This window comes from Loxodonta africana, chromosome 16 (genome assembly GCF_030014295.1).
Source record: "Loxodonta africana isolate mLoxAfr1 chromosome 16, mLoxAfr1.hap2, whole genome shotgun sequence".
Taxonomy (NCBI): domain Eukaryota; kingdom Metazoa; phylum Chordata; class Mammalia; order Proboscidea; family Elephantidae; genus Loxodonta; species Loxodonta africana.
The window spans coordinates 13,219,602-13,235,386 of record NC_087357.1 but is presented as its reverse complement, the minus strand read 5'-3'; the positions used below and the strand labels follow the sequence as shown (position 1 = coordinate 13,235,386).

The 15,785-nt window shown below is 45.5% G+C and overlaps 1 protein-coding gene across 1 annotated transcript in view; it reads left to right on the top strand.

Annotated features, from left to right (window-relative positions):
* Positions 1–15,785, top strand: part of TACC2 (transforming acidic coiled-coil containing protein 2) — a 186,874-nt gene that overhangs the window by 152,373 nt on the left and 18,716 nt on the right. Inside the window, exons 8-10 of the mRNA XM_064269900.1 lie at positions 8,300–8,361; positions 9,309–9,424; positions 9,962–10,133. Of these exons, the coding sequence (XP_064125970.1) occupies positions 8,300–8,361; positions 9,309–9,424; positions 9,962–10,133 (350 nt within the window). The remainder of the gene's footprint in view (positions 1–8,299; positions 8,362–9,308; positions 9,425–9,961; positions 10,134–15,785) is intronic.

Sequence of the window (15,785 nt, the reverse complement as noted above, 5' to 3'; positions counted from 1 at the left end):
TTGAAGACATTATGCTGAACCAAATAAGCTAATCACAAAAGGACAAATACTATATGCCCTCACTTATATAAAAAGACAAGAAAAGACAGATGTATAGAGACAAAAGGTTATTAGCAGTTACCAGACAGAGGTGGAGGGAGGCAGGAAGGGGATTTTATTTCTTATGGAGCACTGAGTTTTGGTTTATGGTGATGAAAATCACATTGATTAAGGGTAGGGTTAAACAGCCGGTTATTTTAAGTGCTGTCAATAAGTTGTACACCTGTAAAAAGTTAAATTGGCAAAAGTGCGATAGACATATTTACAACAACAACAATAACAAAAAAAAAAGAGTACCTGTTGAGGCTGTTTATGTACAGCCAAATACCTCATGGAATTTGGCTCCTGGTTTGGAGGTTTAGGGTCATGGTTTCAAGGGACATCGCAGTTAATTGGCCTAATAATGTGTTTAGTGCTTCTGCTCTGCCTCCTAGTTCGCCATGTAGCGCCTGGGGTCTCAAAAGCTTGCAAGTAGCCATCCAAGGCACAACAGTTGGTCTCTGTTTGTCTGGAGCAACAGAGAAAGGAAGAGTCAGGAATAGAAGGAGGATATGGAATGTGTGGCTAATTGCCTCCATGAACAACTGCCTCCTTTACCATGAGACCAGAAGAAATGGATGGTATTTGGCTACCATTATTGAACATTTGGATCAAAGATTCTACGGAAGAAGTCTGATCAAAATGGGAAAAAGGCAGAACAGAATTTCAAATTCTCGCAGACTCCAGGCTGTCTGGAGCCACAGAGGCTGAACAAACCCCTGAAACTGCTCTTCTGAGATAATCTTTAAACCTTAAACCGAAAGTATCCCCTGAAATCTTAAAATGAAACAATAGTTTAGCTTAATTAGTAAAAAATGTCTGCCTTGAGCATTATGCTCTTTTAAGAACTATCTGTATGGGATCAAAGTGACAACAGCAACTCAAAAGACTAGATAGGAACCTCAGGGGACAGTGAGTTTATGTTAATGAGAGAGGAACAACTCAGAAAAGGAGGGGGAGAACCTGAAGAATGTAATCAGTGTCACTGAATCGTACATGTAGAAATTGGGGTATGTTTTACTGTGTATCTTCTCAACAACAACAATAAAATAAATAAGATTTAAGAACAACAACAATAAAAACTCCTGTGGGGCAGTTCTGCTCTGTCACATGAGTTCACTATGAGTTGGAATCCACCAAATGGCACCCAACAACAACAAGGTACTAAAACAAGTGATTCACTAGTTCTCTGTCATATGTGGCAGTTGTTCGTTTTCTGCAAAATCCAACCAACTGGTAAATATATACGTTTGGAATAAAGCTCTTTTAAGCCTGCCTCCTTAGAAAGTGGTTGTGACAATTTAGGAAGTCACTACCATAATTACAGCTGGCAGGTCATTATCCATGTGGATACAGAAGAGTTGCAGTTTTACAAGGTGCTCCTCCACCCCCCTGATATGCTCTGGTTCCCTCCAGCCCCCCGGGGGAAGCTGGATGCAGAGCCCTCTTAGCAGATCATCCTTCCTGTTAACCTTGGTGAGGTCAAGTCCAGCAGCCCCAGGCAGATACGCGGGTGCGTTGATGTCATCATTGGAGTGGAACTGGCCAGGGCCAAAGCTGTGATCGGAGATTTTCTTACACTGAAGTCACAAACCACAGAAAAATGAAACATTGGGCTGGAAATAACAATTACCATATGGACACTTATTTACTATGATGTTCACTCTGTAGATAACAGTAAGGCAGGAGCTGTCATTCGTGGGACACTGAGTTTGAGCTAGGTGCTGTGCACAGTGTCTTCCATACATTATTTCATTCCATCCTCCCAGCTCTGCAGAGAAGGATCCCTCCAATTCCCCATGTTAAGATGGAAGAAGCAGGCTTTGAGTGGTTAAGTGACTTGCACAGTGTCGCATGGCTAATCCATGAAAATCTGGTTGGCCTAACTCTAACAGCCATCCTTCTGCCCACACATGGACATCAGACAGGCTTCCTTTCCTCATCTGTAAAATGAGACTGTTGAATCCACTCAGCGCTTCCCTCCCTGGGCCCTCAAGAACAGTGATGAAGAGCCTCAAGTTGTCTTTAATATTTCCAAAAGCCTAAGTAGAACTACAGAGGAAGATGCCCGGGTAATTAAAATACCACGTTTGGGCTGTAATTATATCAACTTACTGTGGTAGCATGGATCACCTCCCACTGATTAAGAACTCTGATGGATGATTGTAAATATTTTTCTTTGAATGATGGCTTAGTAAATGCCCTTTGTGGCACAGTCTTTTGAAACACCCTGCCGTGGGAGAACATGTAATCCATGAGGCCCCTAGGGATGAACAGATTAGGAACCACTGGGCTCCCCAGCCTCTGAGCCCTCCCAGCTCTGCTCCAAGAGACTCAGGGAGAGAAGAGTTTTTAGTTTGCACGTCTGGATTGTCCCTTGATGGTCAGCCAGGGTTCCTGTTTTACTTAACACACAGCTACACCAGACCCTTCTTCCTGCGTCGGACAGAGGGGTGGTGTCCTTCTCGAACTCATTGGCTCTTTGATGATGGACTCCATCGCTGTCACACTTCAGCCCTTGAGAGGGAAGATGGTGAGGAAGTTGGGAGCTGCCTCATCTCCTACCAGAGGGCTGTGCTCCCCACTCTTCTCTCCCTCATCACATATGTTAGGAGTTACGGAAATACTAGCAATGAGCAATAATATATCTCATCACAATCCCTTACTTTTGTATTATACACTGCAGGGCTTTTATTATACATTATTTCAGTTGATTTTTTATTGTGATGTTCTTGTTGTTGTTAGGTGCTGTCGAGTCAGTTCCAACTCATAGCGACCCTATGCACAACAGAACAAAACACGGCCTAGTCCTGAGCCATCCTTAAAATCCTTGCTATGCTTGAGCTCATTGTTGCAGCCACTGTGTCAGGACACCTCGTTGAGGGTCTTCCTCTTTTCCTCTGACCCTGTGCTCTGCCAAGCATGATGTCCTTCTCCAGGGACTGATCCCTCCTGACAACACGTCCCAAGTATGTAAGATGCAGTCTCGCCATACTTACTTCTAAGGAGCGTTCTGGTTGTACTTCTTCTAAGACAGATTTGTTGATTCTTTTGGCAGTCCATGGTATATTCAATATTCTTTGCCAACACCACCATTCAAAGGCGTCAGTTCTTCTTCAGTCTTCCTTATTCATTGTCCAGCTTTCACATGCGTATGGTGGGATTGAAAATACCATGGCTTGGGTCAGGCGCACCTTAGTCTTGAAGGTGACATCTTCGCTCTTCAACACTTTAAAGAGGTCCTTTGCAGCAGATTTGCCCAATGCGATGCGTCTTTTGATTTCTTGACTGCTGCTTCCATGGCTGTTGATTGTGGATCCAAGTAAAATGAAATCCTTGACAACTTCAGTCTTTTCTCCACTTATCATGATGTTGCTCATTGGTCCAGTTGTGAGGATTTTTGTTTTCTTTATGTTGAGGTACAATCCATACTGAAGGCTGTGATCTTTGATGTTCATTAGTGAGTGCTTCAAACCCTCTTCACTTTCAGCAAGCAAGGTTGTGTCATCTGCATAACGGAAGTGGTTAATGAGTCTTCCTCCAGTCCCAATGCCCCGTTCTTCATATAGTCCAGCTTCTCGTATTATTTGCTCAGCATACAGATTGAATAGCTATGGTGAAAGAATACAACCCTGACTCACACCTTTCCTGACTTTAAACCAATCAATATCCCCTTTTCTGTCCGAACAACTGCCTCTTGATCTATGTAAAGGTTCCCCGTGAGCACAATTAAATGTTCTGGAATTCCCATTCTTCGCAATGTTATCCATAATTTGTTATGATCCACACAGTCGGATGCCTTTGCATAGTCAATAAAACACAGGTAAACATCCTTCTGGTATTCTCTGCTTTCAGCCAGGATCCATCTGACATCAGCAATGATATTCTTGGTTCCACGTCCTCTTCTGAATCCAGCCTGAATTTCTGGCAGTTCCCTGTCGATATACTGCTACAGCCGTTTTTGAATGATCTTCAGCAAAATTTTGCTTGTGTGTGATATTAATGATATTGTTCTATAATTTCCACATTTGGTTGGATCACCTTTCTTGGGAATAGGCATAAATATGGATCTCTTCTAGTCAGTTGGCCAGGAAGCTGGCTTCCATATTTCTTGGCATAGACCAGTGAGCACCTCCAGCGTGCCATCAGTTTGTTGAAACATCTCAGTTGATATTCCATCAATTCCTGGAGGCTTGTTTTTCGCCAGTGCCTTCAGAGCAGCTTAGACTTCTTCCTTCAGTACCATCGGTTCCTGATCATATGCCACCTCTTGAAATAGTTGAACATCGACTAATTCTTTTTGGTATAATGACTCCGTGTATTCCTTCCACCTTCTTTTGATGCTTCCTGCATCATTTAATATTTTCCCCATAGAATCCTTCACTACTCCAACTCCAGGTTTGAATTTTTTCTTCAGTTCTTTCAGCTTGAGAAACGCCAAGCATGTTCTTCCCTTTTGGTTTTCCATCTCCAGCTCTTTGCACATGTCGTTATAATACTTTGTCTTCCCAAGATGCCCTTTGAAATCTTCTGTTCAGTTCTTTTACTTCATCAATTCTTCCTTTTGCTTTAGCTGCTCCATGTTAGAGAGCAAGTTTCAGAGTCTCCTCTGACATCCATCTTGGTCTTTTCTTTCTTTCCTGTTTTTTCAATGACCTCTTGCTTTCTTCATGGATGATGTCCTTGATGTCATTCCACAACTCGTCTGGTCTTCTGTCACTAGTGTTCATTGCACCAAATATGTTCTTCAGATGGTCTCTAAATTCAGGTGGGATGTACTCAAGGTCATATTTTGGCTCTTGTGGACTTGCTCTGATTTTCTTCAGTTTCAGCTTAAACTTGCATATGAACAATTGATGGTCTGTTCCACAGTCGGCCCCTGGCCTTGTTCTGACTGATGATATCAAGCTTCTCCATCGTCTCTTTCCACAGATATAGTCAATTTGATTTCTGTGTGTTCCATCTGGCGAGGTCCATGTGTATAGTCGCTGTTTATGTTGGTGAAAGAAGGTATTTGCAAAGAAGAAATAGTTGGTCTTGCAAAATTCTATCATTCGATCTCCAGCATTGTTTCTATCACCAAGGCCATATTTTCCAACTACCGACCCTTCTTCTTTGTTTCCAAGTTTTGCATTCCAATCACCAGTAATTATCAATGCATCTTGATTACATGTTCGATCAATTTCAGACTGCAGCAGCTGATAAAAATCTTCTGTTTCTTCATCTTTGGCCCTAGTAGTTGGTGCTTAAATTTGAATATTAGTCGTATTAACTGGTCTTCCTTGTAGGCGTATGGATATTATCCTATCACTGACACCGTTGTACTTCAGGATAGATCTTGAAATGTTCTTTTTGACAATGAATGCAACACCATTCCTCTTCAAGTTGTCATTCCCAGCATAGTAGACTGTATGATTGTCCGATTCAAAATGGCCAATACCAGTCCATTTCAGCTCACTAATGCCTAGGATATTGATGTTTATGCATTCCATTTCATTTTTGACGATTTCCAATTTTCCTAGATTCATACTTCGTACATTCTACATTCTGATTATTAATGGATGTTTGCAGCTGTTTCTTCTCATTTTGAGTCGTGCCACATCAGCAAATGAAGGTCCCGAAAACTTTACTCCAGCCACGTCATTAAGGTCGACTCTACTTTGAGGAGGCAGCTCTTCCCCAGTCATCTTTTGAGTGCCTTCCAACCTGGGGGGCTCACCTTCCAGCACTATATCAGACAATGTTCTGCTGCTATTCATAAGGTTTTCACTGGCTAATGCTTTTCAGAAGTAGACTGATGGGTCCTTCTTCGTAGTCTGTCTTAGTCTGGAAGCTCAGCTGAAACCTGTCCTCCATGGGTGACCCTGCTGGTATCTGAATACCGGTGGCATAGCTTCCAGCATCACAGCAACACACAAGCCCCCACAGTACGACAAACTGACAGACACGTGGGGGTTTATTGTGCTAGAATATATATAACATAAAATTTGCCATTTGACCCTTTTTAAGTGTACACTTAGTGACATTAATTACCTTCACCAGGTTGTACAACCATCATCGTTGTCCGTTTCCAAAACTTTTCTTCACCCTGAAACAGAAACTCAGTACCCCTCAAACAATAACTTACTCCCTCCCATCCTCCCAGCCCGTTATTTTATCCTGCAAATGCAGGCACTTTTAGGTTCGTTTTCTAGATCAGCAAATAGGTGCGGAGAATTTGCGTGAGCTGGCCCCCCTGATCCTGGGACTGCAGTCTGTCTGACCTCCTGCTTCCCCAGCCTTCTGCCCAGGGGTCTTTCTGGACCACCAGCACAGCGCTAGCAACTAGAGTTCAGTGGAAACAGCAGTCGCACCGTCTCGCTGTGCAATGCCCTGGTATGAAATAATTACCAAAAAGCAGCCCGCCCTTGGAAGTGACAGGACTCATGACAAATATCTTTGACCCTCTTGAGCTGGAAGCACCCTCATCCTTTCTCGAGCAGCCTTCCCGTTTGGATGTGAAGACAGCAGGCTGCTTGGCACAATTGGCCTTATCCTCTGCTAATTCTGAGAATGGGCTGAACGTGAATGGGGCTTCACTGCCATTGAGGCTTAGAACATAAAGCAGACGAGCAAGATTTGAAAACCATGTTCTATAAGATGTTTCTTCAGAGTAGAAGTTATCCTGATGATGTTGCTGTTGTTGGATGCCATCAATTCTGAAACATAGCAACCCTATAAGACAGAAGGAAATCACCTGGAAATCACCTTGGCCATCACCGTCCCCTGCCTACTTCTCATTTTTAAGAGGAGGAGGATATTAAGTCTTCATAAACGAATACTTCTGTGTCTTAAGTTGAGGCAAACCCTGGGCGCAGTTTATGTGACAGTTACAGACCCCCTTTCTGAACTCCATCCCGGTGGGGTGGTTTGTGATCCGGTGGTCTTTGCTCTCTCCCAGTGACACACGATCACGGTGTTGGCATTCAGGAAGCATGAAGTCTTCTCGGCTGTTAGTGCCCAAACCCATCTTTGTTCCTATGAGCAGGCCATGCCTACAAGAAGCATGCGCTTGCTTCACAGCAGAGATTTGGAGACCCCTGAAAATGTGTCCACGTGTTCCAGTGCTTGAGTTTATTTGGCCATAACCACACACCCCTAGCAGGTTTTGGGAAAGTCTTCCAGAAAATAGTTCATTTTAAAGCTCGTATTAAAGAATCATGTTTTAAATGATGCTTTCAACAATATGCACAAGGAGAGGGGTTTTAATAGAACTGCTATTTATACTTATTTTTGTATAGAAAATAAACGCATCAGGCTTCATGGATTGCCGCAGATACCCTTGCACAGCTGGCTTCTTAGCAGGTCACATATCACATCTTGGTTCTCTTTTTAAGAACCATCTTAAAGTAGCTACAGATGGTGGCCCTGGAGAGGACAGAGTCCACTTTGGTCTTGTTTACTACCATGTCCTCTGTGCCCAGTGCAGTGCTAGACACATAGAGGATGCTCAGAAACCATTTACTGGAAGGGGGAGTTCAGTAGTGTGGCCAGCCTGGGTTTCCACATGGAACCATTTGGGTAACCTAGGTAGGCTGTGGGGTTTCTACTCTCCAGTGAGAGGATCTGGAATTTTCTTGTCAGCTTAAAGTCTCCAGTCCATTTGCGATATGTCATTTCTCCACCTATGAGCCTTTTAATGGTCTTTGCATCTGAAAATTCGATTGTGACCAGCCATGTGGGCCTGCTAGGATTTTGGACAATGTTCCAGGCAGCTTGTGAAGCTTCTCCTTACAAGCCACACTGAAGGGACAATGTCTCTTGGTCTTCCCTTGCTTCAGAGTATGGACTAAATTCTCAGCGAGAGACCACCATGGGTCTAGTTCCCAAATGTCATCAGGGATGTAGGTGGATTCCATGTGTTGCACACTGAGAGTTGCAGAGAAAACCAGCACCTAAAATGTACATACTGCACTCTGAGAACTCTGTGCAAAACACTTACATATTTGTCCACCAACTTGTGCCTGCTCACGCCCTTTGACTTCTTCAGGACTCTGCCAAAGGCTGTTCATAGCAAGAGGTTTACTGATCCTGGGAAAAGAGCTGAGCTGGGCCTCCCCATCTGGCTTTATCAGTAGTCCATTCTCAAGAAGCTTGAGCCTTGTTCCAGGACCCACCCTTCCCGGTCCAAATCTCCCTGTGATTTCCTCTGGCGCTGACCTCGCTGTTTGTTTCTTTGCAGAGTTGGATTACAGAAACTCCTATGAAATTGAGTATATGGAGAAAATCGGCACCTCTTTACCTGTGAGTTCTTCTGCCTCAAACCAGTCAGGACACTCGCTCCCCCGGCCTTGCCTTTGTTATGACAATGCAGTGGCCACCTCCACTGTGCAAAGCATCTTTGGGAGCTCAGACTCCAACTCGAGGGCCGGCTGTGCCACAGCATCCTGAGTGTATGGGAGGGTAAAGGGTGGGCTTGGAGCTTGTACTCGTTCCACTTCCTGTAGCATTTTCAGGGAGACAAGAATGGAATACAGTTAGGCTTCCTGGCAGCATTACTTCCTTAGACCGAGAAAGCAAAACTTGTAAGGGTTTTAAGAAACAAGAGTTTTCGGTGGTTTCTAAGATATAATATTAGGTGTTTTCTACAAATTAATTTTTTCTGTATATAGCTGAAGCTTATCTCTTTGGGCAGTGAGTCTCATTCTCCCCTTTTCCATTGTAAATGGTTATGATGGCAGCAGTCTTCGCTGACATCCTGTCTGCTGCCACCGGGAGCTTCTTCCCGATCGTGACCGCTTTGCCTGCTGCCGTTCAGTGCTGCCCTCAGAGGCCTGAGGTGTCTGGGAGCGCTTGTGAGGACACGTTGCTCTGGTCTTTATCTTTCCTTACATCATTTGTAGATGTCGGGTCCGTGGCTTCTACACCACAGCTTGCTGTCAGTCGGGCCCAAAGGTGGGGCACGTAAACCTACCCATAGACGCACCTGACTCAGGTACCACGTCAGTCATATCAGAGCTGCCCAAGCACAGTGTGTGGCCCTTGTCCTTGCCCTCTTGGGGCCATGCTCAGAGGCCATGTTCACTTACCTCTGAGTTTAGCACCCATCTGACAATATGACCTCATTTACATAACGAAAGAAAAACTCTATTTCCAGACAGAGCCACGTTCACAGGTACAGGGGTTAGGACCTCAATATGTCTTTTGGGGGGCACAGTTCAACCCATAACATGTGATTTGGGTCTCCACAGCATGATGACGACACCCCGAAGAAGCAGGCTTTGTACCTGATGTTTGACACTTCTCAGGAGAGCCCCGTCAAGTCTCCTCCCGTCCGGATGTCAGACTCCCCAACACCGTGTTCAGGGTACGGCTTACGTAGTGGGAGGATCATGAGCCAGGTCGGAGGCCCCGGAGCCTTTGGTCACCTTCACATCGTTGTTCTGACTTAGTTTGCTTTGCGAGTATTAAGGCAGCCTGCCTTTCCCTCGGACTGTCCACACGTGCCGAAGGTATAGACACAGTGATTTTGTTCATGGCTGCCCTTTGGACTAAGGCAGAATCCCCCTGCCCCTCACCTGCAATGTTCTGCTTAGCTGCAGAGCCTGTGCCCCTTAGCCAGTGGGATCTGTGCCCCTTAGCCCATGGTGTCTGGCCCCCTAGCCAGCTTCATCTGTGCTTCCCACCTTCCCTTGTCAGCAAGCCCTAGGCTGGAACTGGACTGCTTCTCCCTCACACAGTGATGTCTAGAGGCCCCTTAGCCACCAAAGACCTGCTCCATTGCCCTTTGGGAGTGCAGCCCTGGATGTCCAGAGTCTTGGGATGTTGTGCAGCCAGGGTGTTGTGGCTCATTTCAAAGGGATTTCCAACGCAAAGATTCTGAAGGTGCCCTTTGTTCCCCCAGGTCAAGTTTTGAGGAGACCGAGGCCCTTATGAATGCTGGGGCCAAAATCCAGCATCCCATCCCACGAGGGTTGGCCCCCAACCAAGAGCCACATTTGCAGGTGCCAGAGAAGTCCACGCAGAAAGAGCTGGAGGCCATGGCCTTGGGGACTGCTTCAGATCCAATTGAAATTGTAAGTGGGGGCCCAGGGGGCTGAGATCACTGAGGATGAGGCTGGGCCAGCGGGATCCCATCACCAAGAGGGCCCAGCCTTCAGAGCAGCACTGTCTTGGCTGCACCGCATCCCCCACACCACAGAAACCAGCCTAGGAGCCCCCAATCCACAATGACAAATAAAAGGCCCTCCACTCTCACCCCTGTGCGTTTGCAGTTCTCACCAGTCTTCTTGGTGCTTTCTTTGCCTTCAAGGTTATTTACTTTCCACTTTCAGCCCCTTAGCTGGATTGCTGCTCTGGAGCAGTCGTCAGTCTGTACCCTGCCTCTGCTTCGGTGGTGGCAGAGGGCTGACTCTTGGCAGAGACACACAGACAGAGAGATAGATATAGATAGCTGCTGTTGAATTGATTCCTACTCATAGTGACCTTATGTACAAGAGGAGGAAATGCTGCCCAGTCCTGCATCATCCTCAACAGTTACCACCTGTTCAAGTCCATCCTTGCAGCTATCATGCCAATCCATCTCACTGAGGGTCTCCCTTGCCCTCGTTGGGCTCTTATGTGTATGGACTAGGATTTATACCTCTCCCTTCCCATCCCCAATGAGGTCCTGCAGAACAAATAGACAGAGCTGAAGGCCTCAGCCACCTCACCTTCACAGACCATTACGTGTGTCTATCCGCAGGCCTTTGTGTTAAAGGAGGGCTTAAACTTCTGGTCTCCCTATAGCATATGATACACTTGTAAAGTTCTTCCTCATTTTGAAAACGGACCAGCCTTCTAGGTGAATTTTATTTTTATTTCTTTTATCTTCCTGTTAGCAATTCCTAAGAGGGTTTGAAGCTGTTGATTTAGTATACACCTGTTCTTCACTTTATCAACATGGTTGAGTTCCAAAGACCAGGTTGTTATGCAAAAATGGAGGAATACCACATCAGATCACAAAATGGAGCATGACTACATCATTATGTAACTACCTAATTACATCATTACATAACTGCCAAATTACATCGTTATATAACTGCCAAACCATTGAGAATCATGGCCCAGCCAGGTTGACACATGACCTTAACCATCACAGCCAGTGTTAACTCTCGCCTCACATCTTGTTTGTTACTGCCAGACATACATCATTAATGCACTAAGTAGTCAAATAGATTTTTTACTATTGTAAATGCAAAATGTCAGATAACGAGACATCGATAAGTGAGGAGTAGGTGTATTGCTTTTGTTCCTCCTTATTAGTAGACCATTCATTTACCTCATGTATCAAATATTTATTGAACACCTACTGTGTGTCTGGCATGGGTTGGATGCTGGAAAAACAGTAGTGAGCAAAAAGAGGATCTAGAAGTGAAGCAAACCATTTCTCAAATAAACATTGTGAAGGACTCGTACATGGTTCAACTGCTGCAGAGCTGACTTCTGATTTTGAAGTCTTTCAGATCTACCAGGAGACACTTTTCATTTGAAATCATCTTTGCATTTTTTGTTTTAAATGACCTTTGTGAAAACAAAATCTCGCTTACTTTGAAATATATACTTGGAGGTCTTTTCTTGATGAGTTGTGTTTGGAAAATCCATCAACTAGCTTGCCTTCCCCTTTCCCCTGAGATTTTTCAAATAAATAAGCAAATGGTCCATTTCCTCCCGCTGACTGGCTATGGTTTCAGAGAGTGTGGGTGGTGTGGGGGTGGGAGGGCACTTAGGGCTGTGCTTTTGCGGAGGGGGGTTGGGCCTGCCAATCTCAACCATTGTGTGTCCGTGGTAATTAGTCCAGGGGAGGACGAAAGCGTTGACATCTCATTGATCCTCTCTTTAGCCTTAAGAAAGAAATGTCGAGCAAAGAGATGCATGGTCCTTGCCTGGAATCAATATCACTATCTGCTCTCCTCTATTTTCCTCTGTGTGCTCCTCTCTGCCGGCCTCAGACAGCTCCAGAGGGCTCCTTTGTCTCTGCTGACGCCCTCCTCAGCAGGCTGGCTCATCCAGCCTCTCTCTGTGGTGCGCTTGACTACCTGGAGCCCGACTTAGCAGAAAAGAATCCCCCAGTATTTGCTCAGAAACTTCAGGTTTGTAGCCCACATGTGACTTTTCGGGAGTTTGTCAAAACCTCAGTAGAGAATGAACCACCAACCTCCCCACCCCCCCGCCCCCCAGCCCCAAAGGAAGGAGGCAGCATTATTTAACGAGGAACTTTTAGCTCTAAATGAAATATCTTTCCCTCAGGACCCGTACACGGTGCTGTTTATCCACGATGCCAAAATTACATAAATCGTGTGATTACCTATTGAACAAACCATTTCTACCTCAGTTTGGAAATTGGCCCCAAATGGTCATTTTTCAGAAGTCTTGATAGCCCTAACAGCAGTTTCAGCGATTTATTCTCCAAACTAAAGGTATTAGATCACCATGGAGCCAAACTATTTCTATATGAGAGGCTATCTCAGACTCCCATTGAGATAACATCTGGACTTGGTTTCACATCTGGCACCAAAACAATTATCTACGCTGTGCTTCAAATTTGACAATTTAATTTAATATCCTCTAGACTGGAACATTCAGAGCAGACCTAGAGAGATTGTTAACAGTCGTTTGAGTTGCGGATCCATCCACAGAGACTGTTGGCCAAATTTACATTAAGGGAACAAAGGAAATCAAATCAAACAGTGCTGCAAACGTCTTGATCCCACCTTAAAACTCACCTCCTGTCAGCCACTAATGCATCCTGACAGACATTCGAAAGAGTGATTTAAAAAAAAAAGGAAATTAAACACTTATTTCATGATCTGCTGAGGTGTTAATTGTGAAAGAACCCTGGCGCGTGTGTGTTTCCCGAGCAACTGTCATGACACATTTAAGTGGCCTCTCATTCCTGGATGTGGGAGACATTTACGTCCTGTCTTGCTGCATTTCCCCACGGTTCGCTCATACCCCACCGCGGGCAGGAGGAGTTAGAGTTTGCCATCATGAGGATAGAAGCCCTGAAGCTGGCCAGGCAGATCACCCTGGCTTCGCGCAGTCGCCAGGACGCCAAGGTACCGGTGTGCTGCCCAGCCCGCTCTCAGAATGCTGTGTGTGTCGCGTGGTCCCAGCGCTGCTTTGCTAACCGTCGGTCAGGCACGTGACTCCGGGCTCTGACTGAGTGGAATTTTCAAAAGGCTAAAAGAGTAACTCTTGCAAAAAACACATAGTGAGCTCATGGCTGAGAGTTATTTAACTCATTAGTGAGGGGACTAGCAGGATGGTAAAGCTTCTTGAATGGAGGTTATGGGGTAAAGAAGCCTAGAATATGATTGCAGTGTTAGGTAGGGAACTGGGGACTGGTTAAATGGAGTCCCTGGATGGGGCAAACCATTAAGCACCCAGCTACTAACTGAAAGATGGGTGGTTCAAACCATCCAGAGGCCCCTCGGAAGAAAGGCCTGGAGACCTGCCATCTGTAAGATCACATCCATTGAAAACTCTAGGGAGCCCAGTTCTCCTCTGACACACGTGGGGTCACCATGAGTCGGAATCGACTTGACAGCAAGTTTGGTTTTGGTTTGGCAGAACGATAATGCTGATTGAATGGATAATACGAGAGATTAATGTATCTGACCAGTGGAGTAAAGTAAGCTAAAATAAGATTGCAAGCTTAGACAGGAAATGGGTTAATACTGGTTAAACAGAATAAAAAATCATAACATTTGGGTTTAAAAATTTTTTTTTCTACAGAAATTTATCCTCTACGGAACAAAAATAATTTGCACCTATTCTATTTTCTGTGAGTTAACATCTAGCTTTACTGAGGCTGGGCCCTAATCAATCCTGAACAGTAAGTGAGACAGACCTTCCCTGAGAGCATCAGTTGGCCCTTTGATGAGCTTGTTAGATGGTGCTCTAGTGCAAAGGTCAGCAAACTTTTTTTCTGTAAAGGGCCAGATAGAAAACATTTTAGGCCTTGTGGGCCAGACCATCTCCCTCACAGCTACTCAGCTCTGTGTTGTAGTGGGAAGGTACCGTCAAGTCGATTCCAACTTCCAACTCATAGCGACCCTATAGGACAGGGTAGAACTGCCCCATAGAGTTTCCAAGGAGCGCCTGGCAGATTCGAACTGCCAGCCCTTTAGTTAGCAGCCATAGCACTTAACCACTATGCCACCAGGGTCTCCAGTGGGAGGGTAGCCAGAGGTAATACACAAGTGAATGGGCGTGGCCACGGTCCAGTAAAACATTTGGCCCTCAGGCTGTAGTTTACAAACCCTGCTTAGAGTGCATTTGATACTGAGAGGGCACCCTGGGGGCTTCCAGGTGTGAGGTGATTGTCCTTAACAAGCTGAATGAGTTGCTGCAGACAGAGCATGTGGACCTGTGAGGCTGAGCCCACCCCTCCACACAACTTCTGGGAAGGGGACAGGCTTTCAGAAGTCACAGCTCAGTTCTGGGAAGCTTTCCTCTTGGCCGAGAGCTAGTCATTCTGATGAGAAGATTTAGTGGTTCAAATATCAGGGGTTTTGGTCAGAAGTCTTCTCACTGGGAGTCTGGGCCACTTCCCCTCATGATAATGGGGCCTCAGTTTCCCTATCTGTAAAACGAAGAGACTGGATGAGACCAGCACCTCTTCACCTCAGCCCTCTGACTCTTTGTGATTCTGATAAAAGGTGGAGACCACCTTGCTAGAATAATGTACATATTAAGAAAATGCGGTATTTCGCCTCACGGAGTTCACCAAAAACAACCAACCAAACCCACTGCCATTGAGTAGATTCCAATTCATAGTGACCCTACAGGACAGAGTAGAACTGCCCCATAGGGTTTCCAAGGAGCGGCTGGTGGATTTGAGCTGCCAACCTTTTGGTTAGCAGGTGAGCTCTTAACCACTGCTCCACCAGGACTCCACAGGCCAGCTGAAATCTATCCTTGGATCCACACTTAAAAACTACAGGAGGTAGGCTTTCTGAGGCCCTGAAAGCCCTGAGGCACTTTAGCCTGTATTTCCCATATGTTATCTCATTTAATTCCACCACAACTGTATGAAGTGAGTCCCCATTTTACAGATGAAGAAATAGGGGCTCCAGGGGGTTAAGTACCTTTCATGAGGTCATTTAGCAAGTAGCAACTCCAGTATTCAGCCAAAGCCGCTCTGACCTCACAGTCCATGCCCTATGCCCACTCAGCTGAGACCCCAATTGAAGGTGTGCAGAGCCTGTATCCCACCTATGGAGGATGAAGACCCTGGTGGTAATGGCAATATTTGTGACACTTTTTGGAGGTAGCATGGTACAATGGAAAGCAAGAAGGTGGGCTCTGGAGCCAGACCAGGGCTTGCATTCTAGTTATGCTTTGTGACGTTGAAACAGTCATTGAACCTCTGTGAGCCTCAGTTTTCCCCTCTTTAGATGAGGTCAATAATAGTGAGTTTTCAGGTTGCTGTGAGAACCACACGGAGCCCTGGTGACGCAGTGGTGAAGCACTTGGCTGATTGAAAGGTCAGTGGTTCCAACCCACTGGAGAAGGGTGCTTCTTCTGAAGTAGAACAGTGTGGCAGTCTGCTTCTGTGAAGACTTACAGCCTTGAAAACCCTACGGGGCAGGTCTACTCTGTCCTGTAGGATCGCCATGAGTCCAAATCGACTCCATGCAATGGGGTTTTGGTCGTGAGTGTCATGATCTGATTTACGTTTGAGA